The sequence below is a fragment of the Oryza brachyantha genome, chromosome 5 (genome assembly GCF_000231095.2).
Source record: "Oryza brachyantha chromosome 5, ObraRS2, whole genome shotgun sequence".
Classification (NCBI taxonomy): Eukaryota; Viridiplantae; Streptophyta; class Magnoliopsida; order Poales; family Poaceae; genus Oryza; species Oryza brachyantha.
The window spans coordinates 8807638-8833421 of record NC_023167.2 but is presented as its reverse complement, the minus strand read 5'-3'; the positions used below and the strand labels follow the sequence as shown (position 1 = coordinate 8833421).

At 38.1% G+C, this 25784-nt stretch overlaps 2 protein-coding genes across 4 annotated transcripts; one reads left to right on the top strand and one right to left on the bottom strand.

Moving 5' to 3' along the window:
- The first annotated feature begins 3202 nt into the window (after positions 1 to 3202).
- LOC102716597 (pentatricopeptide repeat-containing protein At2g34400) lies at positions 3203 to 5946 on the top strand. The gene is made up of 2 exons (XM_006655121.3): positions 3203 to 4227; positions 4320 to 5946. The coding sequence occupies exons 1-2, from the start codon at positions 3305 to 3307 to the stop codon at positions 5266 to 5268; spliced, it is 1872 nt and encodes a 623-aa protein (XP_006655184.2). The 5' UTR covers positions 3203 to 3304; the 3' UTR covers positions 5269 to 5946.
- An 883-nt stretch (positions 5947 to 6829) lies between these two features.
- Positions 6830 to 20480, bottom strand: LOC102716320 (hippocampus abundant transcript 1 protein-like). Of its 3 annotated transcripts, XM_006655120.3 has the most exons (13): positions 20174 to 20470; positions 10843 to 10954; positions 9897 to 10132; positions 9584 to 9810; positions 8722 to 8797; positions 8266 to 8352; positions 8077 to 8157; positions 7945 to 7977; positions 7795 to 7848; positions 7656 to 7697; positions 7439 to 7517; positions 7210 to 7280; positions 6830 to 7097 (listed from the first exon to the last, which is right to left on the bottom strand). In XM_006655120.3, the coding sequence occupies exons 1-13, from the start codon at positions 20336 to 20338 to the stop codon at positions 7035 to 7037; spliced, it is 1326 nt and encodes a 441-aa protein (XP_006655183.2). In that variant the 5' UTR covers positions 20339 to 20470; the 3' UTR covers positions 6830 to 7034. The 3 variants fall into 3 exon arrangements, with proteins under 3 accessions (XP_006655183.2, XP_040380120.1, XP_040380121.1); XM_040524186.1 differs by lacking the exon at positions 7439 to 7517 and having other exon boundaries at positions 20174 to 20480; XM_040524187.1 differs by lacking the exon at positions 10843 to 10954 and having other exon boundaries at positions 20174 to 20247.
- Positions 20481 to 25784: the final 5304 nt, after the last annotated feature.

Below are 25784 nucleotides of genomic sequence, written 5' to 3'. Positions count from 1 at the left end.
TTGGTTTATTATCCGTTTGTCTCCTTATGTGAGTCTGAGCTCCACTAGGTAGTACCTTTCATATGTTTTTCTCTTTTTTCCTGTGTACTTATTTAAACCATTGATGGTAGCTGGGTCATCCTCTATTGGATCATGTTCTTGGGGCTTTCAGTTGCTGGTGCTAAACTGATCTGATATATGAACTCCACTAGCATGTAGTTTTGTTTTGAGGTGGTCTTTTATACAGCCTAGGCCAAGTCACAGATTGGGAATGAATGTGTCCTACTACCACATAAATTCTATGTAATTACAGCAGGACCAACCGTCAGCAGTCTCAATATATAAGCACTAATTTATCTCTTTCTTGGTTACATATATGTTTGACATAACAAGGCACATATGGGGGATGTAAATTAGACTATGCATTGCATCGGTTGACCCGTACTTAATTTGTAACTCTGTAGCTCATAAAAGTTTGCAGTAAAATTGCATGTCATGTACCAGGTGCAAGACATGTGCAAGTTGAAGAAGGAAATTTTGCTCAACAACTCTAAAGATATAGAAGGAGATGCACAATCCTATGATGATAATTTGCATCTTGAAGTTCATGATGGAGGGAATGCACAACTAGTAGAAGATAATTATCAAGCTCTTTCAGATAATGATGTAATCATAAAGTCGCCTCCTGCACCCAACAAACCAATTAATATAATATGTAAGTTTTAGGTTTTTTTTTCTCAACACATTATCCTATCACCCATAGCTGAAATGTTCATAAATGTAGGGCCAAATGGGGAGGTATGACAAGTTCTAGGAAATTTTCATTTAAAAAGACCTGGAGCATTTGAAGAAACCAAAGGTAATTGTGGAGACTGATGAAAGTAGTTATTTCAAATGATAGACCAGCCTATGTTCTTGGCTCGTATCTTGGTTAGCTTGCACAAATTCAACATTTGCACCATTTGGTATTCTAAAATGGGACTATGATTTATTCGTACGACCACGAGAGAGCATAATCGTTGATGCCTAGACAGTGGGCGTCAAGGAGGCCGCCTGCAAATATTCCGTCCTCCGTCAGATGGTCGATGCCTGTCTACCATGTCAAAATTCTGCGCGAGGCGTTTATATATTTCGTCCACTAGCTAGGCGTAGTAGTTTATATTTAATTTTTTTTCAAACAAAAATCTATTTTGAAAAAAATAAAAAATATATAAAAATAAAAGAGAATGTTATCGTACAGTATCATGTTTTACAACGAAATGATTCGTATAAGTTACCAAATATGATACCTCACTAATATCAGATCTGATATCACACCGATACCTACTAATACTCGCACAGTACTGGTTGATACTTACTCCCTCCATTTTATAATATAAGATGTTTGATTTTTTTTGCTGGTAATGTTTGACCATTTATCTTATTCAAAAAATTATAGAAATATCATTTATTTTTTTTGACTTACTTTATTATCAAAAGTAATTTAAGCACGACTTGTCATTTTTTATATTTATACTAAATTTTTAAATAAGACGAATAGTTAAACGTTATAACCAAAAAAATCAAATATCTTATATTATGAAATAGAGGTAGTAGTTATTACCAACCGATACTAGATGGTATCAGCTAACACTCGATTGGTACTAACGGATATACTATTAGTAACAATATAAATTAAACTAAAAAATAAAAATAAATGGTCTTTATAAATAAAAAGAAAAAAGGGGTCCTGTGTAAAATGTACTAATCACCATTGTGCAGTCACACAGGACCCTTTAGAAAGTTTACCGATGAAACCTAATTTTCATATATATAATTTTAAGTAGAACATTGAATTTTTTGTTCACTTTTATTTGATAGGAGAACATAATCTAAGAAAAAATGTTGAGAAGTTTATTTTTCTTTTCCATAGATTTTTCTACGGTACAATGTAAATGTTTTTTAAATAATTTTTTAATATTTAGTGGGGTAAGTTAACAAAATTTCAAATTACATAGTTAAAATAATGACATAGAAAATTGCATGCATGCATGAGCTTTTGAGTTAGCTCTTTCATGCACTCACAAATTAATATCCACGACGTGTTGAAGTGTTCGTTGATCCTTGACACACATAACATCTGAATGAAATTAATAAATAGAAACACAATTTGCCTTTTACTTTTGTAAAGTCTGAGTAAAAATACAATTAATAATAAATCTATAATCGCAGTAGCACTATGATTACATTCTATATTTTATATAAAAAAGAAACAAAACAAATGTTTCACCTAAATAGAATGAGAAATTCATGTTTAATACGGATTTCAATCCACCAGTCTAGAATTACATGATATATAAGGTTTGCATGGGGGTAGAAGGGCTTGCACACTGGGGAAGAAACGAAAAAGAAAATAAAGGATAAAAGAAAGAAAAGGAAAAAAAGAGAGAAGAAAAACAAAAAGGACAGAGTGTGTGTGCTTCGTGCATGGTGCGCTGCAATGGCCTGGGTTGCACCTCGTCCTTCGCCGATGGCAACAACGAAAGGTTGGTGGCACGGGCGCGTACCCAGGAAAATACGATCTCGATCACCAAATACACGTCAGCGAGCTTTGTGCCCAAGTCATTGGTCGAGTAGTTTCATTGTATCGTCAACTGCTTCTTCCTTGTCATCGCCCACGTCTCCTTCAGTCCGCTCGCGCCCTACTGTGCTACCTCCGTCTTACTCCTGCTCATCTATCGTCATCAGGGTTGCCATGACCAAGGGGGCGTCAAGGACCGGTGGCGCAAGCAATAGGTGCATGCCACTGCCACTGCAACCTACGTGTATATTTGTAAATATAATCTTTTATCTCTTATTTTTCATAAAAATATAGTTCTGTTGCGAAGCATGGACATATAACTAGTAATAACAATAATCGAACCGGACGGTGAACCTGCGAACATTTTGGAAAGTAAGAAATGTTCGCAGCTTCGCCATCCTGTTCAATTATTATTATTATTATTAATTTTATTTTTCAAAATATTTACAGAAATATATATTTCTGTAAATATAACAATAAAATTTATAATTAAAAAATTCTCCCTGTTCATCGTTTGGATGCGGGGTTAGGACAGACGAGTGGAGTGGATCTAAATGACAAGGCCCATCTTCTCGTTTCCCACATCCCTCAGCCCATTAAGCCTTTCGTCCAAATCGACGCCGCTGTACTCGTCTCTCCCCCCCTTCCTCTTTGAACCGTCGCTCTCGCGCGGCGTCGCCGGCGGCCAAGGCGGTATAGCTGGGGTTTCACCTTCGTCGCCGGAACAGCGGAGGGCTATATACAGCTGGACGATTGTTTTTTTTTATGCCCGCGGGGCCGGCGATGATCCGTACCTCCTCGTCAGCTGCCTCCGCGTCGTCCTCCCTCGCCGCCAAGCTCCTCCCGAAATGCCGCTCCCTCGCCGCCGTCAAGCAGCTCCACGCCCACCTGCTCCTCCTCCGCTCCGCCCACCGCGCCTTCCCTTACAACCACTTCCTCTCCAGGCTTCTCTCCCTCTTCGCCTCCGCCTCCTCCTCCTCCACCGCCACCCACTCCGCCGCCGCCGCCGCCGACTACGTTCTCCTGCTCCTCGCGTCCCACCCGGATCCCACCGCCTTCTCCTACAACGTGGCGATCCGCTTCTTCGCTACCTCCCGTCCCGACACTTCACTCCGCCTCTTCCTCCTCATGCTCCGGTCGGGGCTCCGCCCAGACTCCTACACCCTTCCCTTCCTCCTCCTGGCCGCCGCGCGGTGCCCCGCGCCGTCTCTCGCCCGCTGCGCGCACGCGCTGCTTCAGAAGATCGGACTGACGAACCATGACCACACTGTGCACTCTCTCATAACCATGTACTCATATATTGATGATCCTCGTGCCGCACGGAAGGTGTTCGACGGAATTCCCTTCCGTGACGTGGTCTCTTGGAACGCTATGATGAAGGCATATGGGCGGGTGGGGATGCCCGGTGAGGTAGGCAGGATGTTCCAGGCCATGGTGAAGGAGGGTGCAGTGGCTCCCAATGCGGTCACAGTAGCTGTAGTGCTAGCTGCATGCAGGGACGAGGGGAATTTGGTGCTTGGAAGATGGATGGAAGAGTGGTCAAGGTCGGCGGGGATGGAAACAGAATCTCTTGTTGGCTCAGCACTATTGGGAATGTATGAGAAGTGTGGAGAGATTTCAGAGGCACGGCGAGTGTTTGACAGCATCACTGACAAGGATGTCGTTGCTTGGAACGCCATGATAACCGGGTAAGATTACAAAAAATTCTTCGATTATTATACGAAAAGAATAATTAGTATTATTGGTGTGTTTATTTATTATTGCATTTGAGATGATGCAGATATGCGCAGAATGGCATGTCAAATGAAGCCATTGCCTTGTTCCACAGCATGAGGAAAGCAGGTGTACGTCCAGACAAGATAACACTGGCTGGAGTCCTCTCAGCCTGCTCGGCGGTTGGAGCTCTGGAGCTAGGTTCTGAACTGGATAATTACGCCTCACACAGAGGTCTGTATAGCAACGTTTATGTTGGGACAGCCTTAGTGGACATGTACGCTAAGTGTGGAGATCTTGACAAAGCCATAAAAGTGTTTAGGAAGATGCCATGCAAGAATGTAGCCTCTTGGAATGCCCTAATCTGTGGTCTTGCCTTTAACGGGCAAGGTGACGAAGCCATTCAGCATTTCAAACTGATGAGGAATGAGGAGGGGCTCAAGCCAGATGATATCACCTTCATAGGAGTCCTTTCTGCTTGTGTACATGCTGGGTTACTGAAAGATGGGCAGCGTTGGTTCAATTCCTTGACATCTGAATTTCAAATTGTTCCTAAGATGGAGCACTACTCATGCATGGTTGATCTATTGGCGCGGAGTGGACATTTAGAGGAAGCATGGGATTTCATTGAGAAGATCCCTGAGAAGGTAGATGCAGCGATGTTGGGGGCTTTGCTCGCGGCTTGTCGAAAATGCAAGAATGTTGAAATTGGTGAGAGGGTGATCAATATGATCATTCAGCTGGAACCCACAAACTCGTGGAACTATGTGGTGTCGTCCAAGATATATGCAAGCTCAGATAGATTAGATGACTCGGCAAAGATGAGAGGGCTAATGAGAGAAAGGGGTGTCAGCAAAACTCCAGGTTGCAGCTGGGTTGAGGTTAGAGGCAAAGTCCTTGAATTTTATGCAGGGACCGAACCACAGCATGGTGCCAACGATATGTATCAAGTCCTAGACCTACTGGTTGATGAGATGAGGCTGGAGGGATATGTTCCAAATATTGATGTGGTGTAGCACATAAGCAGAAGCAAATTATTTTCAGCTGTGACAGTCTTGTTGAATTTGCTTCTGGATTGGTGTTTGTCTCTGAGGCTGTGACTATGTGGATATGTGATACAAGGAGCCAGTTTTATCCTCTCAAAGCAGCAGAAGCATGAGTTTATCTGCTAGAAGTCTAAACAGAATTGGTGGACGTCAAAGATGGAGCTAGCAAAGGATTTGCAATCATTCCATCTGACCAGATATCTGGACTAATCCAGTGCATTGTGCTAAACCCGATTGGCATATCTACACTACAGGGCTCTTTAAATTTTGTCAGCACGTAGGTGTGTCAGTTGTTTGAGCTTGCAGTCCATAAACTTATCTTAATGAGTATTACCCACACTAGAAACAATGCAGCAGATAGGTAGACTACAGACCGGTATCATTTCATGAATGGATTTCATTGATCTTAGAAGTTATCTGAACATGCTAGATAATAGGGAAAGGCAAGGGTATGGGAAACCGTATTGCTAAAGAGTGTAAAACTGTAAATACAACATAGTCACATAGACACTGCTGATCTTTGTTTCTGTAATTTTATCATCTCATTTTGGCATTGTTCACTTTTCTTGATCCAATTATTCTATTCTTTCTGTAAAAGTCCATATTCAACCATGGTTGTATTGGACATAAGCTTGGTCCCAAGAGATTGACACAACTTTGTTTTGGTGTGGCTTAATTGGCACAAACCAGAAATTGTGTCGTGCCAATTGTCTCAGGTTTAAATCCTTTGTGACATAAGTACATGCACAGGTGAAGGCTGGTTCAGATAAGCAAACATGCCCTATATATTCTCATCTGAAAACAATGAAATGTTGACACAATTAGATGGACTAAAAAATGGAAGTCATATTTTTTTGCCTTTTTTTGCTATTTTTTATATAAATTTGAGGAGCCATTCCTAAGTTCTGTTTACTCTTGTTGATGTCACATGTGCACTTACTGATAGAATAACCATTTTTGTTCACAACAGAGTTTTCTTTTCCTTCAATTTCCCTACAGTGTATCCTAGGTAGCACATGAGCATCCTCTATATAGATGGAACTAACTCAACAATATTATTTAACATTTAGTCCTAACCTAGACTTGGATAATTTCCTTAAAAAAGCTTAGTTAATTTGATTTGTTTATCTTCAGGTTTAAATTGGAAACATGGATGTCAGGTGGTTCTTGATGTAAAAATGATTGGAAGCTGTGCTATTTTTCTGAAGCTTCAGTATTGATCAAATTTGCAAGGATCAGGTGCTCACAAAAGATAACAGAAGATTTCTGGGATGACATTTCTCCATGCAAATTAAAATGTCATATGAACCACAATGATGGATATGAGAAGGTAAGTCTTAATCTGCTCTTATATGCTGTTGTTGTTTCTTGGAGACATGTTGTACTACAATACATGTACTAACTGATATGAACTGAAAAGTTCTTATAAACCTTCCAGTTTATCTGCAATAAATTTCATACGGGAACCTTTTTTCTTTTGAGAACACTAGGGGATAGCTCTATTGGCTAGTACAAAAAAACACAAGCTTCATTGGTGTTCTTCTACTTTTGATATTTTGCATCACTATGTGCATTGTCTACTACCAGATATGGTGCATATTGTATGTCCTTTGTCAGTACCAACAATTGACCATGGCCATGGACATGAACTTACAAAGAGAGATAAAAATTAGCAACTGCATATGTACATCTATATTCTTGTTCTTTACCACAAACATAGAGTACTCAAGGATCTTCTACTTGCTATCTGGCTGAAGTTCTGCTGGTCTCATATTAATGCTCACTGCAAGTGCTATCAACTGCAAATATACAAGATTGTAAGAGTTGATATGAAGTCCATAGACAAGTTACATCATAAAAGATCCATACAAAACAAACCGTATCAATAACATGTTCAACTAGCGAGCATACCATTGCAAATCCAGCACATGCAAGGCTGAAACCTTTGAAGTTGAAAGGTGCAGTTTCTGATAGGAACCAAGCTGTGAAGCCAATTGGACACAATTATGTCTATTTTAATTTTTAAATCATTGCCTAAGTTTGTGAGCTATTGCATTGAATGATGGAGTATGTGGATGCAAAAGAAATGGTAAATTAAAACTAGTTTGTACTTGTAACATTATTAAATTAAATGGCGTACCGGTGAGAGGAGTAAAAACTATAGGCGATATCACATTTGCAGTTGAGCTTATTCCGGTCAGGCACCCTTGAGCCATTCCCTTAATTTAGTGTTGCAAAATTTCATCATTCAAATAGAATAGCTAGTAGTTACAGATGGCTAGCTTCATTTAAATCATGATGCATTTCTCCACATTTACACAATCTAGTCGGAGTAGATGTGAATTAGAAATTCCAACCTGCTCAAAAGGCCCTGCTCTTTTGGATACAATGCTCCTTATCTGTTTAAAATAGAATCATGAAATACTAACATGGCATAATAAACAGAATGGTCAAACAGAAAAAATATATATGGGGTGCTGGTATGTTACTACTTACACAGGGGTTGACCGACATGCCTATAATAAAAAAGCTTGCACCAAGGTAAGGAACCTTACAAAATAATTCCATGCTAGTTTAGTTCAATCTTAAACCTAAGAAAACTTGAAGACGAAAAATACATAAATTCAGCATTGATCAGTTACATACCCATGGCGACCATGCTATGCTGTATAGAACACACTGCAGCAGCATGCACAAGATGACATCAATTTTTTCTTTCAGAAAATTAACCAAAAGCAACTTAACAGGACTATGAAAGCAAGCATTGTTAGGTCTTACATGCATGCAGCTCCCCAAAAGTGCTATAATCAGTAGCTTCTGCTCTCCCAGCTTCGGTGCTAGCATAGGCATAATAACTAGCTGTACCATAAGTCATAAGCTGCTTTAGGTTCCCCTAGGTGAAACCTCAGAATGCAATGATCAAAATACTAACGGCGTTGCAGAAATTACCACGAAATAAACCTATACCTGTGAGAGGCTTCCAGCAATGCCAATAACAAGAAGCAAATTGGCATACTGGTTCTTTGTATAGTGGAATTGTGCCTTGAGGTAATACTGCATTTGTATTGCCAAAGACAGAACAGTTAGAAGCATTTTTCTGATATATGCATGAGGTTTTCAGGTATACGGGAAGACATCAACTTCAGCAAGGTAACAGGCTGTTTATGGTTCCTGCTTATTGAAATGTTCCAACTTCCAAAGAGTGCCATTTGCAGTACTATGTATGTTTTGCGTGCATGTAGTTCCTCCGTTTTATATTGTAAGTCGTTTTGACTATGCTTAGATTAATTAATTGATCAATTTACATTATTTATATATATGTCTAGATTTATTAGTCTACATATAAATCTAAACAATAGTAGAAAATCTTTCACGGTGAAACAGAGCTAGCAGTATATATTCCTACTGAAGAAAGAAGAGTACCAATAACGCAGTTTGCAAGCCTGTCTCTCCAAGGGTGTGGAAAAATGTCACGAGTGCTGCTCTCGAGAACGTTGAGCTGAAAATTATCCACAGGCATTCAGCAGGTAGTTTGCAGATTATATGAGGTTCATCATGTTGCAATTTTCGTTGATTATTCATGTGTTTGATCTGTTGTTTTGGCATCAGGGAAGGGGAGGTGTCAGTACCATGCTGCGCTTAGTAGTTGTCAACTGAAATTAACTTTATTGACAGAGTTGGTTGGAGCAGACCTCAGGAGTTGATGTTTTAAACTCTATTTAATTTATAGGTGTTTGGTTTCCTGCACGTAGGTTTAGGTTAATAGGTCACTGCTCGCTCAGGCAAAAATATTTGTCGTTTACTTAGTCAAACTTTTAAAATTTATAAAATCTAATAAGTTTGTAATATTATGACGGTACCTTTTGATTAAAATTTACATTTATCATTTGTCTTGTATTTAAACTACATATTTAAGAAATTATCGATGATCCAAAAGTTAGGAATTTAACTAAATCTTATCCTAAACGATAAATATTTTTGGCCTGATGAAGTATCATGAACTTCATAACTCACTCCCTGATCAGTATTTTTTGTTTCTCAGTGTATTGGTCGTGTTTAAACTTGAAATTTTGTTGGATGGTTTAGATGAAACGTATATTTGTTGTCAAATTTTGTCATCACTTTTCATAAATATTATGTACTCATATTTGCTAAACTTTGGAACCTACCAGCACAATTTTGAAAGCTGGCTTGTGCAATATACTAGTACAAATTAGGTGATGACTTTATCTGTTGGTTTTTTTCATTAATAACTCAGGACGGCTGAACAACATATATATGTCACCTGGTGGTAAGGAGGGCCGCCATTTCCGACAGCGACGCCGCTTTCCGGAGAGGCGGAAGAGTCGGCGGCGCGACGTCCTCGCTGCTGCTGCTGCAGGAAGGAACGCAGAGCGGATGGGAGTTCTCCTCTTCGTCGCCGGCGGCGCGCAGCAGCGACGCTCCGCCATCCGTCTCCTGCACGAAGGCCCGCATGTACACCGCCGCCGCCACCGCCGACACGGCGGCCACCTGCAGGCAGCACGCGTGAGTACACTACACAGCCAGAACTAACAATGCATCCACAAACACAACTAAGTTAACCAGGCATAGCGCACCTGAAACGTGGACGGGACGGTGAGGAAGCGGGCGGCCACGGTGCCGGCGACGAAGCCGGCGACGCAGACGCCGGAGAACACGCCGAAGGCCGCCGCCCGGCGTGACGGCGGCACCTTGTCGGCGACGTAGGCAAGCGAAAGGCAGGACATGCTGCCTTCGGCGACCGTGGCCGTCAGCGTCCTGGTGACGTAGTAGGCGTAGAAGAAGGCCTTCGTCCGGTTGCACGCCAGAATTACTATTTGCACCCCAATCAACAATAATTAGGAGGTAATTAAGAGGTCTTTTTGATATAAGTACACTTGATTATGCAGTGAAATAATAAGCACTAGTCGTAGCCATCCTCGATACAAGTTTCATGGACACGATTACCTAGAGTGATATGTCACCTAAAAAGTTTGAAACTAGAATAAAACATCATATCTTAATAGATAGTTTAATCTAGTGTTGTTTCGTAGTTTACATGAAAGACACAAGCTGTCTAGCTAACGGTGCAAGGTTTTATCTACATGAAACTCATTTTATCTCTCTCTTCATTAATGCTTTGTCATATCATCAAAAATATCTATATGACATCCTATTTATTTCCTATGAAACTTTTAAGGCCAACCTTAATAAAAGTTTTATGGGCAATAAATAGGGTGTTATGTAGACTTTTTGGATGATGTGGCAAAGTATTAATGAAGAGAGATAAAACCTTCTATGCACAGTTACCTAGACAGCTTGAGTCTTGCATGTAACCTAGGAAACAATAATAGATAAAACTATGCATTAAGAGATGAGTGTTTTATTCTAGTTTCAAACTTTTCAGATGACACGTCACTCTAGATAATCGTGTCCATAAAACTTACATTGAGGATGGTCTTATGTTGTGGCCATTGGTCATGATCAATTTTTCAAGTGTATTGGAATTTGGAAGTATATAGTGTGCAGAAGAAGCGTGCATACCCAGTGGAAGGATAGAGGCAGTTGCAGGGAGAAGGAGCAACGTCTTGCGACCATATCTGTCCGACAGGTTGCCCACAATCGGAGTCGCCACCAGAGCACCTAGCCCGGTAATCTGCAGCCGGGAGTATTTCACAGAGAGGATATTTAGGCCGCGCTTGTGAGATAAGTTAACTTATTTGGCATGAAAAATATAATAATATATTTATACCTGGTTAATTAATTACTAATGAGTAAAGTACATGGTCGGTCTTTAAACTTGTGACGCGATACCACTTTAATCCATAAACTTAGAAAATGCACATTTAGTTCCATAAACTCGTTTTAGTGTCTAAAATTATGGATCTGGATGGTATATTAAAACGAGTTTATGAACCTGCATGGTACATTAAAACAAGTTCATGAACCTGGATGGCACATTAAAACAAGTTCATGGATCTAAACGTGTATTTTCTAAGTTTATGGACCTAAGTGGTACCGCGCAAGGATGGCAATGGGTTCGGTTTCGGGTGGGTTTTATAAAAACCCACTCGTCACAAAACCCATAACTGTAAGATAAACCCATATCCGTAAATCTTCATGGATGTAAAACTAAACCCGTACCCATACCCGCTGGGCACCCGAAACCCAATGGATACCCACGGGTGAAACCATGTCAAATAAAAATATCTTAATCGATACATCTCCATGAGTATACTCCATGAGTATATTAAGGTTTTTTAATATTTAAATGCAAGGAATAAACAAATAAACATAGTCGATTGATTAATATAGCAACAAGAAAATTAAAAAGGTACAATAGTAAGCAAGTAAAATTAAGCTTGATGAATTCTAACATTCAATCATCCAATTATATCGACACGGACGGCCAATCACGCATCAACAATACTCTTATACTCCCGGCTTATAATATTGAATAATAAGCATGCTTCATGTCAAATATTTTAAGGCGTCACTAGATTTTTTGGGCCCCAATAGGCACCCACGGGTTAAATCTAAAACCCGTACACAACCCATAGTTTCATGGGTACCTATTCCATGAACACATGGGTACGAACCTTCACCCATACTCGTACCCATTGGGTAGAAAACCCATTGGGACCTCGGACCCATGGGTCCAATTGCCACCCCTAGTACCGCGCCACAACTTTAAGGACCGGCCATGTACTTTACTCACTACTAATTATTAAAAATATCAAATAGATTAATATAATTTTTTAAAACAACTTTCTTATAAAATTTTATTGCAAAAAATACACCGTTTAGCAGTTTGGAAAGTGTGTGCGTAGAAAACGAGAGAGATAAGTTAACTTACCGGCTGGGACGAACGCAGCCTTATTGTTAGTTTAAGGGCATGGAAGCAACTCTCCGAGGGCACCTCCAATGCAGAGTACTTAGTAAGGTGTTTAACAACATGATTAAGCTAAGCGCTATATTTTTTTACACAAGCACCTCACTTTAGCACTGTATTGGAGGTGCCCTTATAGTGTTATCAAATTGGTCTATAGTACTCCCTCCAGTTTGTTAGTTGACGCTGTTGATTTTTGGATCTAAATTTGACCCTTTGTCTTATTTAATTTTATTTAAATCTGTAAAATTATAAATCTACTTAAATTTACTAAAGTAATAAATCAAATTATAAAAAATAATTATATATTATATATTTTTTAAATAGTACAAATAGTCAAATGTGGATCCAAATATCAATGGTATTAATTAAAAGAAAAGGCAGAGGGAGTATTTATTTTGTAGCATGGAGACTATACACAGACAGGACACCATCCAGGCTTTGCTACCATCCAAGTTCAAGGCCTAGTTAAAGCCCTCAAGGTGAACTTAGGCCGCATTGACCGCCCCCACTAGTTAACTTATCCCCTCTCGTTTTTCACGCATATGCTTCCCGAACTGCTATAGAAAAGTTGTTTTAAAAATCATATTAATCTATTTTATATTTTTAATAATTAATTATTAATTAATCATGTACTAATCTATTACTACGTTTTCCATGTCAGGGCTCACCAACCGAACGCAGCCTTAGACCCTATTTGGTTTCTTTAGTCCTATGACTAAACTTTACTCATAGGACTAAAGTTTAGTCTCTACTTTAGTCTGTGTTGTTTGGTTTAAGAGACTAAAGGTTGACTAATGACCAGTCAAAGGGTGACTATTTGGTCTGGTGGGCCCTATGACACATGTTTAGTCCCTTTAGTCCCAAATAAGCACCTTAAGGGACTTATTTTAGCACCTCAAATAGAGACTTTTTAGTTCCTCTTGTTTGGGATTTTAGAGGCTAAAAAAGACTAATAGAGAGTAATAAGTAGGGACTAAATATGAACCAAACAGAGTCTTAGATGCATACTTTCTTGTCACCAATTCCTTAAAAGTTAATCCCACCATTTCATTAAAAGAGAATTTTCATTTTGTAGCTAATATACATGATCACACAAAGCCTCCCATATATAGAAAAGCATACTAGGATTCAAAATCCCATAGAAATAGTAATTAGATGTAGAAAAACACAGTGCATTGTTTACCTTTGCCTCGATTCTGTAGATATATAGGCTTTTTTTTTCTTTCTTTCTTCTGAGAATCCAAGGCAAATCAAGCTATAGAGATCTGAAGCTGATAATAAATTTAGCACATTTTGTGCAATGGCAATATATTTTACATTTTTATTAGCATGCTTATATTTCACCGATTCTATTGTTTCAAACACCTATTTTGCACGAGATCCTTGTCCTGTTGGTGGTTTTACCATTTTTTTTTGTTCTCACATTTCCCTATGTTCCAAAAAAACTCTTAATTGATTCGAAGACTACAATTCTGGAGCACTATTTTTCCGTCCGATTGCTCCCAGTTCAAATTTCTTCGGATTACTAATTTATCGTAAACATTTTTAAGAGATGGAGGGAGCAGTTGTTGCCCCCTCACCAGGAAAACCGTAGCTCACAGTATTAACACTAGTACATGATACCCTTCTTCCATAACCATTGGCACACGTTTAGGCCTTGTTCGGTTGGAGGGGACTGGTCAGGATTGGGCTACAGCCCCCATGGATTTCTCCTCCGCAGAATAAATCCTAGCCTCTAGATTCGGTTAAGCCTAGTCAGAGTTCTAGGCCAGCTCATCCTAAGATTTTTCTATTGTCTTGGTCGAGGAATTAATCCTCTCCATCGGTGGTGTGGAAAAAATTTCATCATCTTGTGTGATAATGTGTAAAATCCCAACATGCTACTTTGCTACTTTGTATAAATCCTTGCCAAAACGAACGGATATTTTTATAGAAGTGATTATGGAAAAGTTAGGTATTCAAACCTCACAAGGATTAGGTGACATGGAAGGGATTCACATAGTCCCTCGGAATAGATTTCTCTTAGGGATTAAATCTTAACTAACCCTTAGTGGGAAAAATATACGTTTAATGTGTTGCGGGTAGTATTTTTAAACGTTGTATTTCTTTAAAATATTCAACTAAATATCTATTTATTTAAAAACGAGTTGATTTTGCGTGACCGTTGCTTCCGCCTCAATCGCACTCGCGTCGAACCTCTTTTCCAATCCAAACGCAGATTGCAGCCCTGCCGTGTATTGAAAGAGCTGTCACGTTCGATGAACAGTCTCGTCCAAATAGTTTATGAATTATGCCGTGGTAGCGTACTTGCCCATCCTGTTCACTGGCTCCACCATTATCTGACAACTTGGCCTAACCTTCCGCTTCTGTAGCTGAAAACCCGCTAGAATCCCAACACAAACATGCCCATCGGGGTACGTCAGTCCTGTCGATGATGGTCGGCTAATTTAGGATCGAACTTTGGTTTAATGAAATGAATTAAATTTTATCGTAAAATAAAATTCAGTTTATTTAGTGGAGCTACAACAAATTAAGGGCTCCGGCGAGTTGAGTGCCCAATACATATACAATTTACTTAGTAGTGCAATTAGCGATTAAATTCCATGGTTGTTTACGGTACAGTGCGTATGGTGTATTGGCATGCATGCCGAGTAACAAACAGCGCAAAGAACTCAAAGCACATGAGGCCCATTATCTATCATCGATGCCTAGCTCCATGCTTGCTCTGTCTCCTGAAGTATTTTTTTTTTCTCGTTTCTATTCCACCCTCGTTTTATGCTCTCTGTTCTAAAATAAGATCATTTTTAAATTTTAGAATGTAATATTTAACTCTTCGTCTTATTTAATTTTTTTTACTATCAACATTATCTATACTACTATAAATATTGCTAGCCACCACTACCAACTCTTTATTTTTTATCTATACTCTATTTTTAAAAAAAATAATAGTGAATTTCATGTATATATATATATATATATACCGTTCCCACTAGCTTAACTTATTATGAGAAAAGAACCGAGAGATTAATAGTCTCTTATATCAATAACAAATATATGTAACAATTAAAATATGATACATGCAAAAAATAATGTTAACAACATGTTATGATATTTTTTAAAAATTAAATACCATTAGAACTTACGAGCAATATGCTAGTTATTATATTAGATGATAAAACATTACTAGTATTTTACGCGTGACTATTTTTTAAAATTTTTTTATAAAATTTTTTAAGTAAGACAGACGAAGAGATAGATAGACAGTATATAAGGTGAGTCCGGCCTGTGAGCCCTTGCCTCCTGGAGTCCTGGTACGTTCCTCCCAAGCACACCGAGCGCCGGGAATAGCGACGACCGGACAGCGTGGGATCGAGCGCGCATCAACCCCAGCCAGCGGGCGGCGTCGCGGAAGTACAGTGCGCGACTTCCTCCGATAGGGCAAGTTTCTTAACGGGATGCTGCCTCTAAGAGCAACTTTAATTGCTGATTACTAGCTTCAATTTATTTATCTATAGTTAATCTAATAGCTAACCCATATAATAGTTATCTATAAAACATTAATACATTATCTCACATGTCATACACACATTTTTATCTTGGAGTCCGTATGCAGCTGGCTACAAATTAGTAGCTTACCTCTCTTCTATCTTATCTCATCTCTTTAAAATATGCTTATAGCCTGCTATTGTACCTGCTCTAACTCATTAATTAAACACACCGCTTCTATATTACATCTACGGATGATGGATTGGTTTTATCTGGAGAAAAGCCAAATGACATATTTATAAATGATAAACAATTTATAAATAAAATATTTTATATATGTGTTCTTATAGTAATCTAAAGAGTTAAGGCTAAAGAATAAACTATAATAAAAAAAGACCTCAAAATCTAACCTGATTTAAGATTAAAAATTTAAATTTTAATTTATAAGTAAAAGCAAAAAAGATAGAGCTGCTAAATTTAACCATTGATTAGCCAATCTACTCATTTGTCTTTTTCTCACGGAGATTGTGTAGTGATTAATTTTCGCGCGAGGGTGACTCATTCACGTGTTAAAAGGCTGGTAATACCTATTAGTTATTCTAAACCCACGTATAAAACCAATGATAATATACACCATCACGTCGACGCAACATAAGTGCGCTGTGCTACGACCACTAGACGATTAGCGGCAGGCTCCAGCAACAACGTCCCAACTTGCAGGGCTGGAGGGATTGTGACGAGGCGCCATATGTCGCTGTGACACATGCATAGGTGGGGTCATCAGTTTGGTTTTTTCTTTTTAGAGAAAAACAGAAATGGTATTTTTGCATATTTATAAAATATTTAATAGATGTTAAAAACAGTAGCCGATAAATAAACCACGATAAAAATATTTTAAAATCAACTCTAAATTTAACACTAAAAATTAAATGCTATCCGATAGTTAGCCTAAGCAGTAGCGTAAAAGATGAGATGACATCAGGGAAAGTTTGAAAAATTTAGGAGATGTGTCGTGTCGCGGGCTGTAGCTGTGGAAGCTGAGTGACACGCATGCACGAAGATTCTGTGGTGTTGTGGGCGATGAATGTGATATCTTCGCACACGCACCGTCGCTTCCGGGACCGCATATATACACATTTGTCTTCGCGCACTTTACGTTGGCACTGTTTAGGTGGTGTTTCGGACAAAAGGACTTATTTTTGGTCTCTCGTTCGATCGAATGTTTAGACACTTATTATAAATATTAAATATAGACTACTAATAAAACTTATTCGTAATCTTGGACTAATTCGCGAGACGAATCTATTAAGCATAATTAATCTATAATTAGTATATGTGATGCTAAAGTAAACATGCTCTAATTATGGATTAATTAGACTTAAAAATTTCATCTCAGGGATTACCACTTATTTATAAAATTAGTTTTTTTATTAGTCTATGTTTAATACTTTAAATTAGTGTCCAAACATCCAATATGACATGGGACTAAAAAGTTTAGCCCCATCTAAACATCCTTACTTAGTTTCAGCGGCTAACAACGCCCGCCCGGTTGCTTCGTACGGACTGCGGAGCCCTTTTATATAGGAGATTTGCTCAAAGTCTTTAAAAGGTAACTCATCTGCCGGTATTTCACGGTACACATCATTTCTGATCGTTGGATTTAATGCTCATCTCATTCAGCTAGATCCAATAATAAAAAGCAACTTAGTACATGAAGTATCAATATCTCGAGATATTTTTTCTTGGACCAATCTCTGCGGTGGAGAGCATGTGGTCTAAGTAATAAAAGAAATTCAGGACATGATTCTCGGCGCATCAGTAATTCCCTGAGTAGATGAGATGTTTGAAAATGGAATCTAAACTATACGAAATTTAAAAATTAAATGTTGATGTGACTAAAAGGGTACTCTTTAACCCGATTTTAATATTTTACAAACAACTTACAAATTATTAGATTTTGAGGAAAAATAATACCCGTGGATACGATTCTCATAATTTTGACTTTTTTTTCCGCATTGTTACTAAATTTCAATCAAAAGTACATCATGCATAAGCGTAATATTTATAGATATTAGAATCTGAACATGGTTGAATACGGTCGTCTCCAAAGGACTCTCTTCCACTTTACCATCCGTGGGGTTCGAGTTGCAGGGGGCCGATGATCATCATCTCATCGCAAAACGAAAAAAAAAGTTAACGTTGCATGCGTATTATATTATATCTTGCCTTGTGTTTCTCCTTTATATCTCTTGAGTTTATTAGCGGTTCAAAGCAGATGAAACCGACGATTAAAACCTATAAACAAGTTAAAGAAAACTAAGTTATATAATATTCACAATTGGTTCTTACAAACCAATGTTGAGGCAGGCCAGATCCCTAACTTTTGGCAGCTTGATTTCCTTGGATTTAAATTTCATTTTGCGCCAAAGGGCAGGAGGGTCATCTGTCTCCGTCAAATCGCTTTCATGCAGATCGACGTGACATATATAGAACACTTAATTAATTAATTACTACTAATTATCCTTTGTTATAGTGGTAGTAGTGGGATTTCAATTCCATTACAGTTAAGGTGCTAGCTTTGATCCTCAAGCTTTTGACTACTGGGAGGTGGTAGACAGTCCTGGCAAGTCTAGAATATATTGGTCGGTGCGACATTTTACAGATGTTCTAGATGCTTTTTACTACTTCTTTTGACAAACTGCTATCTGACCAGAATGCTTCTCAAATTACTGAGAAAACAGAGGAAAAGTATCCGGACGATATCTTTCAGCTTGTAAGCTTTTATAAAGTTTAGCGACGTGTTTTATCGTTTATGCTTAAATTTATAAGAAAAATTAAATTTTCAACCTTAACTTTTGAGTAGATTTTGAAATTTTCTTAATGTGGTTTATTTTCTAGTTTTCGCTTTTAGATTGCTAACAATACATATATAAAAGTTTATTTATACGTTATTTTTTAATTGTAAATATGGCGTTTGGCTTTTTCTAGAAAAACCAAACAGATCACCCTAGCACTCCCTATAGGGATTAGAAAAACCAAACGGATCACCCTAGCACTCCCTATAGGGATTATTGTTTGACTTTTTCAGGACAATACCAAACAGTATATTTACAAGCAAATAATTTGTGAATAAACCTTTTATAATATGTTTTTAGTGATTTAAAAAATATTAGAAAATAAACCACAATAAAAAAACCCAAAACCAACTCTAAATTTAAGATTAAAAATTCAAATTTTGACTTAAAAGCATAAACAAAAGCGAAAAGACAAGGGTGTATGTTTTATAATTTGACTCTACATCTAGATATATTCATGGATTCATATATGTACATGTTTGATTTCTATATTTATTAGATTCATATAAATCTTGGAATGACTTGAACATCATATAATGTGTAACAGAGGTAACACTTAATATTTCCTACTTTTTTATTTTTTTCTTACGGCCAAAAAAGTAATTTAATTTGATCAGTCAATCGTCTAACTAAAAAGTGTAAACAGGTTCCATGCAATTGAAGTATCGAAACTGAAAAGCAAACAGAACTAAAATTGCTAGTGCGAAAAAACCGCACACTAAAAAAATGGGGCATTTAACTTTTTGCCACTTTTAAAATGACATCTTACATATTTGCCACCCGCTGTCTATGATACGTGAGTCCTCATGTGTCAAGATATGTGGGTCTAGTGGTAAATATGTTATTGTCTTTCTAAGAGTAGCAAAAAATTAATTATTCCCTAAAAAAACACATGGTAAGGTTTAACTATATACTCATATTATTCAAGTTAATTTAAATATTGATAGGAATTACAGACAAGTGCATAAATAACAAACTGAAAGAGACCAAATATAATATAAATAGTATTTCACGTGTGCCTAATTTTTATATCTTTTAATAAAAATTTTAAATAACACGAATGGCTAAATGTGGTACATCCAAAGAAATAGAGTTTTTTTTTTTACGGACCGGGTATACGGCTGAAAACTACAGTGTCAGCCCGCATTAATTTTGAGAGTGGAAGAGTACGAATGTACGATGAGTAGTTAACTGACTAGAGTGAAGGACACCATTAAATATCTCAGAAAAATTCTAACGAAGCACACCATCTTTGCATTCGGTTGTTCACGCCATCTCCATGACCTTACAAAAAAAGCAACGACGTGCGGATGAATCTCTCTCTCTCTCTCTCTCTCATGAGCTCACCAGATGTTATTCCAAGGAGAAAAAGAAACTGACCACCAGCTGATTAACACTTTTTTCTAAAAAAAGAAAGATATAACTATATTTAAATAAACCCATGCATATATATTAATATATGCTGATCGATCGTGCAATTGCCAGTATGCATGATCAGTCGATCTGACCATCTCTCTTTCTAAGACGAAATCAACGACGACATGCATGATGCGTAAATATAGCTGACGAAATCGATCAAGAAAAAACTGATGAACTGAAGCGAAGTGATGAAATTGGATGGATGATGGATGATGGATCTTACGGCTTGCTGGAGGCCGGTGAGGTAGATGGCGAGGGAGCACTCGTCGCGGCCGGGGCAGAGCGCCGCCATCGTCACGTCGGTCATCGCCGGCGCCACCATGTACGCCGCCAGCGAGAAGAGGAACCCGAACACCAGCAAGTGACCCAGCTCCTCCGCCATTTCCATCACCTCCCCCTCCCTTAATCTCTCTGCGTTAGTGCGTATATATACTAGCTCTCACTCTCTCTCACTACCTATTCAACTACTGCTTCTTTATCTGTCGCCCACTTCTCCACCGCCCCTTTCTTCTCTCCTTTACGTCACTCAGAGGGGATCGATTAATAATTAAATTTGCTTAATTGCCAACTTTTATTCTGCCAACAGTAATGATTGGTATATTATATTATATTGTGATTTAATTAATGGGCCTCAAAGATTAATTATAGGAAGGATGGCATCACGAGCAAGTTCAAGTTCAATACTATAGCCAACTACTGACTCCAATTCATCAATAGTCAACCTAATAGTCGATTCATATAATAGTTACCTACAAAACATATACTACACTATTAATACCTGATCCCATCTGCCATACACAAACATTGCATCTTAGAGTCTGTGCTGTAGCTGACTCGCTGCTCTTTTCTCTCCGCTCTTATCTCCTTAAAATATATTTATAGCTGGTTTATAGTCTACTATTGTATCCGCTCTAAGTAACATTTTCTACAGGGCTACAGTTCCCAGATCCATCTTGGTTAAGTTGGAACCCAGCCAAATGAGTGGAGTGGGCTAGAGTGATATAAAAGAATAAATTAGCGCGGTTGAATAAGGTTCAGACCGCTCCATAACTTCACTTCGGATCAATGCCGCTTCCGTGATTAGATTTAGATGCTGTAGTGTCTCTAAGATGGACTTAATTAAGGAAAAAGGTGAGACTAATAAAGATAGTTCGTGCAACGTCTAGCTAGCTTCAGGTAGTGCATAGTGCAATCAATAGCAGTTGCACTTGCATCTCAACAAACAAATGCTGTTTCGTTTGCTACCGGTGAAAGCAAAGTGTCTCGAGCGTTCACTTTCACCTTTTTTTCCTTCAATATTTATAATGATCAGGTCGGATCATCGAGGGATGTGTACGCGCTATCACACACATTGACACATATATGTGCATTATTGGTGGCAGGGAAACATCTTTGATGAATTAATTCAGTGATATCTTAAAAAGTACGTACCCGATATGTAAATTAATAGCCGGCTTTTGCACTATTTTAGATAATAAAGTATGAAAGTAGGCCAGTTTAAAAACTATTTTTAAAAACAATCCGCTTGCTCCGCGCCCCCTCCTAACCGTGTGGAAGTAAGTCATCTTCGATCTATACAGGAGGACTGACCCTCCTGGCATAGAGGTACCTGCCTCTTGGATAGGTCATACTTAGTCAGCAAGGTCGACATTGAGCTCTGGCGAGAAGATGAAGTACCTCCGCATCTTTAGGGGTGGGGCAGAGCAAAATAGTTCATTTTTAAATAAGTTTTGAAACCACTCTATTTTCATAATTACTTCTCAAAAAAGTCAAATAGCGTAAATTTGAATGTAAACCATTATCAGGCAATAGAAGTACGAAAGTTAACTAGTGTTGCACATTCTTAGACTAGTTAGGAGGAGGTGATGCATAGGAATGGCAATTTTACCCATGGGTATGGGTACCCGTGGGTACCCGATCCGATGGGTATATGTATGGGCACAGTTTTTTGCCCATAGACATACCCGCCCGTGACTTGACTATCTAATGGATAGCGGCTGGGTTTTAATTTTTACCTGTGAATAACCCGCGTTCGACCCGAATATAATTTTTCCCCCAATTGGCCCATATAAAAAACCATATATATTTCATTGTGATACTATGTTTGGTTAGTAGTTCACTATTTTAAGTGTGATACTATGATTTTGATACCATTGTTCTTTTTATTTGTAATTTTGAGTTTATTTGTTTCTTTTACTATTTTTTAATGTATATTGGATAAGAAATTACTGATATGTTTATTTCAAAATATCCACCGGGTACCTACCCGAGCGTCCGCCAGGTATGGGTCGGATACGGGTCGAATATTCATGGGCGGGTATGAGGTTGAGCATGTTTTTGCTCCGCCCGTACCTGACCCGACCCATAGCCATCCCTAGTGATACCAGAGAATTGATATTCTAAAAAGCTTAAGGAGAGGCATCATGTTGAATTTCCAAGACCCAAGGACAAATCACGATAGATCGGTGTTGTCAATATTGCTCGGGCGAGGTAGGGACTCTCACAAAGATGATGGTCAAGATGGCCGCAATATTTAGAGTAATATAGGTAAAGAAGTGTCATACAATGTGATGGTAGCCGAGAAAAAGATAACATAATCAATGATCTATAGCGTGCAAAGACGAATGCGAAGAGTAGCGGGAGGGGTAGCTCACTCAACGGTCTGAACTGGCAATGGCAGTAACATGAGGAAGTACCGTGAAAAAAAATCTGGTGACTTATGATGACCAATGTAGACCAAAAGACATCTATCACCGTTACGAAAATGATGGGAGCAATGGGAAGCACAACCTGAAAACAACATGGCTCGACCGCAATAAAATGCTAGGAGAGAGAAGCCACTGGAATAAGGGGTGCGTTTGGTTGATTGGACATTCTTAGATAGGAGATGGCCGCCCATTTTTTAGTGCGTTTGGGTCATGTGCGAAGCTGGATAGAGGAGCTCAAGAAGAAAATATTCAGGTATGTAGCCAAATTGGCTTGATGAACTCATCCACCCTCACTAATATGGATCATTAGCGATTTATTTAGTGATAATTAGTCTATTTTTCTATTAATTAGTAATTATGTAGTTTAAATTAGCTATCTAGATATATTTTGTTGTTTATTTGTACTAATTATAATAAGATCTATGATAATTAATTTATATTATTATTTATTAGTAACTCAATACGCCCATTCCATCCATATCCATCCATCGAACCAAACAAAAGAAAATCATCATCCCATCCATCTAACCAAACATAAAACTAGATCACCCTATCCATAAAAATATGGATAACCATATCCTATCTCACCTTGACCGCTAACCAGACAAACCCAAAGATAACACTAACGCCTGACAAGATGTAAACCACAAGCAACAACATATTGCAGCCCAATGAACACACAACCAGGTTTCATTTACCGTGGATCAGGGGACCGAAACCGGTCCTCGGAGGAGCAACGATAATCACGATTATCGTTAAAAAACCGCACGAATTCAAAACCCAAATTTAAAAAAAAATCATCATGGTTTTGGACGTCAAACCGCATGGTTTGACACGATTATCGGCGATAATCATCGCTTTGATCACGATAATCACACGATTTGGCACGATTATCACCCGACTTTAAATACAACGATAATCATGGTTTTGATCACGATAATCACATGGTTTTCTACGATTATCATGATGATTTTGAATTCCTCCACATTAGGCCATATTGGGCCTCATGAACAGTGAGATTTTCACTTTTTTTCTCTCCTTTTAACCTTTTTTAATCGATTCATATCTTGTTTTTGAAAATTTTCTTCACCATTATGTTTAGGATAAACATAATTATCACCATGAATTTTTTGGATTTTTCTACTAATTTTTTTCAAAATTTTTGAATTGAAACAATATTTGTGAAACTTATTGCAAAAAACCGCAATCTTAGCTTGGCAATACGTGCGATAATCGCCGTGATAATCACGGTTTTGAACCCTACCCAAATAGCCTCAAGCTTGTTAGTGTGGTCAGGCGCTCGAAGAGTTGAGTAATTAGTCAATATATACGTGAAAGAAGACAACAACCGCAATTGTGATGGTGATAGTAGTCTATGCAAGGATGATGGATGACAGTATATAATATTTATTGCTCCACGGTATTGATCGACAGGCCTGCTGACCAAAGATAAATTTCCAATTGTGTTTTAGGACGCACTGATCATGCAGCGACAATGGAATTAGTGTGAGAGCGGCACGTGGTAGATCACATGCTCTAGCACTATGAAAACAAGTTTCCGACAGGGAGAAGATGTATAATTCTCGGTGTCATATTAAAGCCTTTGTGGCCAGTTTATACAACAGAGTGTACAGGTTCTGAGTGACAAGGATTGAGCTAGAAAGATATATTATAGGCATGCAACTCAGGTAGAATCAATCTATCGTAATATCACTTAACTCTTATACTAGCTTTGTTATAAAATATAAGCATATGTATTTCTAAGATATTTAGCATAGATTAAGGATTCTATTAGTCACTTAGTTAATTATTAAATTTTAAATTGGTTAGATTATCTTCTGAGCATAAAGCATCTGATTGACTCTGAAATCATTAGAATGATAAAAGTTATAGGAATCAATGCAAAAAAATTATATTATGGTACAAAATTTTAATCCTATAAATACTTATATTTTAGGATAGGGGGAGTATATTCTTAACAAAATACACAAGGTATTGGGGAATCACATGTAGGGTGGTCGCAGAGTCATGGGTGTATGACTTCACCCATGAGGTCTAAATCCTAGCGCCCATGAATATTACACATACACAAGTGGTTTTTCAACTAAAATTTAGCGAGTTCATATATGGGTCATTGGTTTTCACCTCTTTGAGCGTGTGTTATGAGGTGCATTCACAGTTATGTGAGTGTAGTGTTGTGTGCAGTGGTACATGTGCATGTACATCTACCAAGCAATTAAAAAGAAAACGCAAGGTATTGATGATTGTTTTACGATATGGCATGATACGGTAAAAAAAAAACAAAATCAAAACATGCCGTGATTGCAGCAAGGAACATTTATACCACTGACAAGAGTGTCCCACGTGTTTGTGTAATGGATCCCTAAACATTTTTTGGCTTATGCTAAATATTTTTACCTGGTGTGGTCGTCGATAAATTCCTGGGAGATCGATCTCACTTCAGGGACTTATCACTATTATTCAATTATTGCAATTGCACTAAGCAATATTTTTTTCCCTACGGGCAACACATAGGCATGGGGAACTTCATTATTGCCTTAATATATTATATCCACTATATAAACAGTACTAATGAGTTGCCTCTATTGGTTTTTGTTTTTTTATTCATTAAAGTGACTGTCATGTGTTTGTCAGCTAGTTAAATAGCTGTGATTTGTTTTTATGTGCAGCTCATGAAAGCTAACATTAACACTTCATTAATAGTATTCCCTATGTTCTTTTCGTTTGTCACTTCAAGATCCAATTAATGCACATGTCCTAAAAATCATTAAAAATGTAACTATACAAAAGCATTTTTTATTTTTATGGCAAATAGTCTCTTTCCAGGCAACATGCATTTGGATGATTATAGACCCTCACGTATACGTCACTGAACCTTTTGCTTGTGTTGCTCTCTTGGTTACAAAGCTGTCTCGATGAGGGCGATATATCCGTGCCCTTTTACCATCGGTCCTGGACCTCACGGCTAGGACGATGCATGGATACAGCAGGTACAGTACTATAAACACATTTTAATGAGATAAGAAAGGAAAGAACAGTGGGCTATAGATTTATAACTAACTGTAGCACGGACTCCAAAACATATTGTGTATATGACAGGTGAGA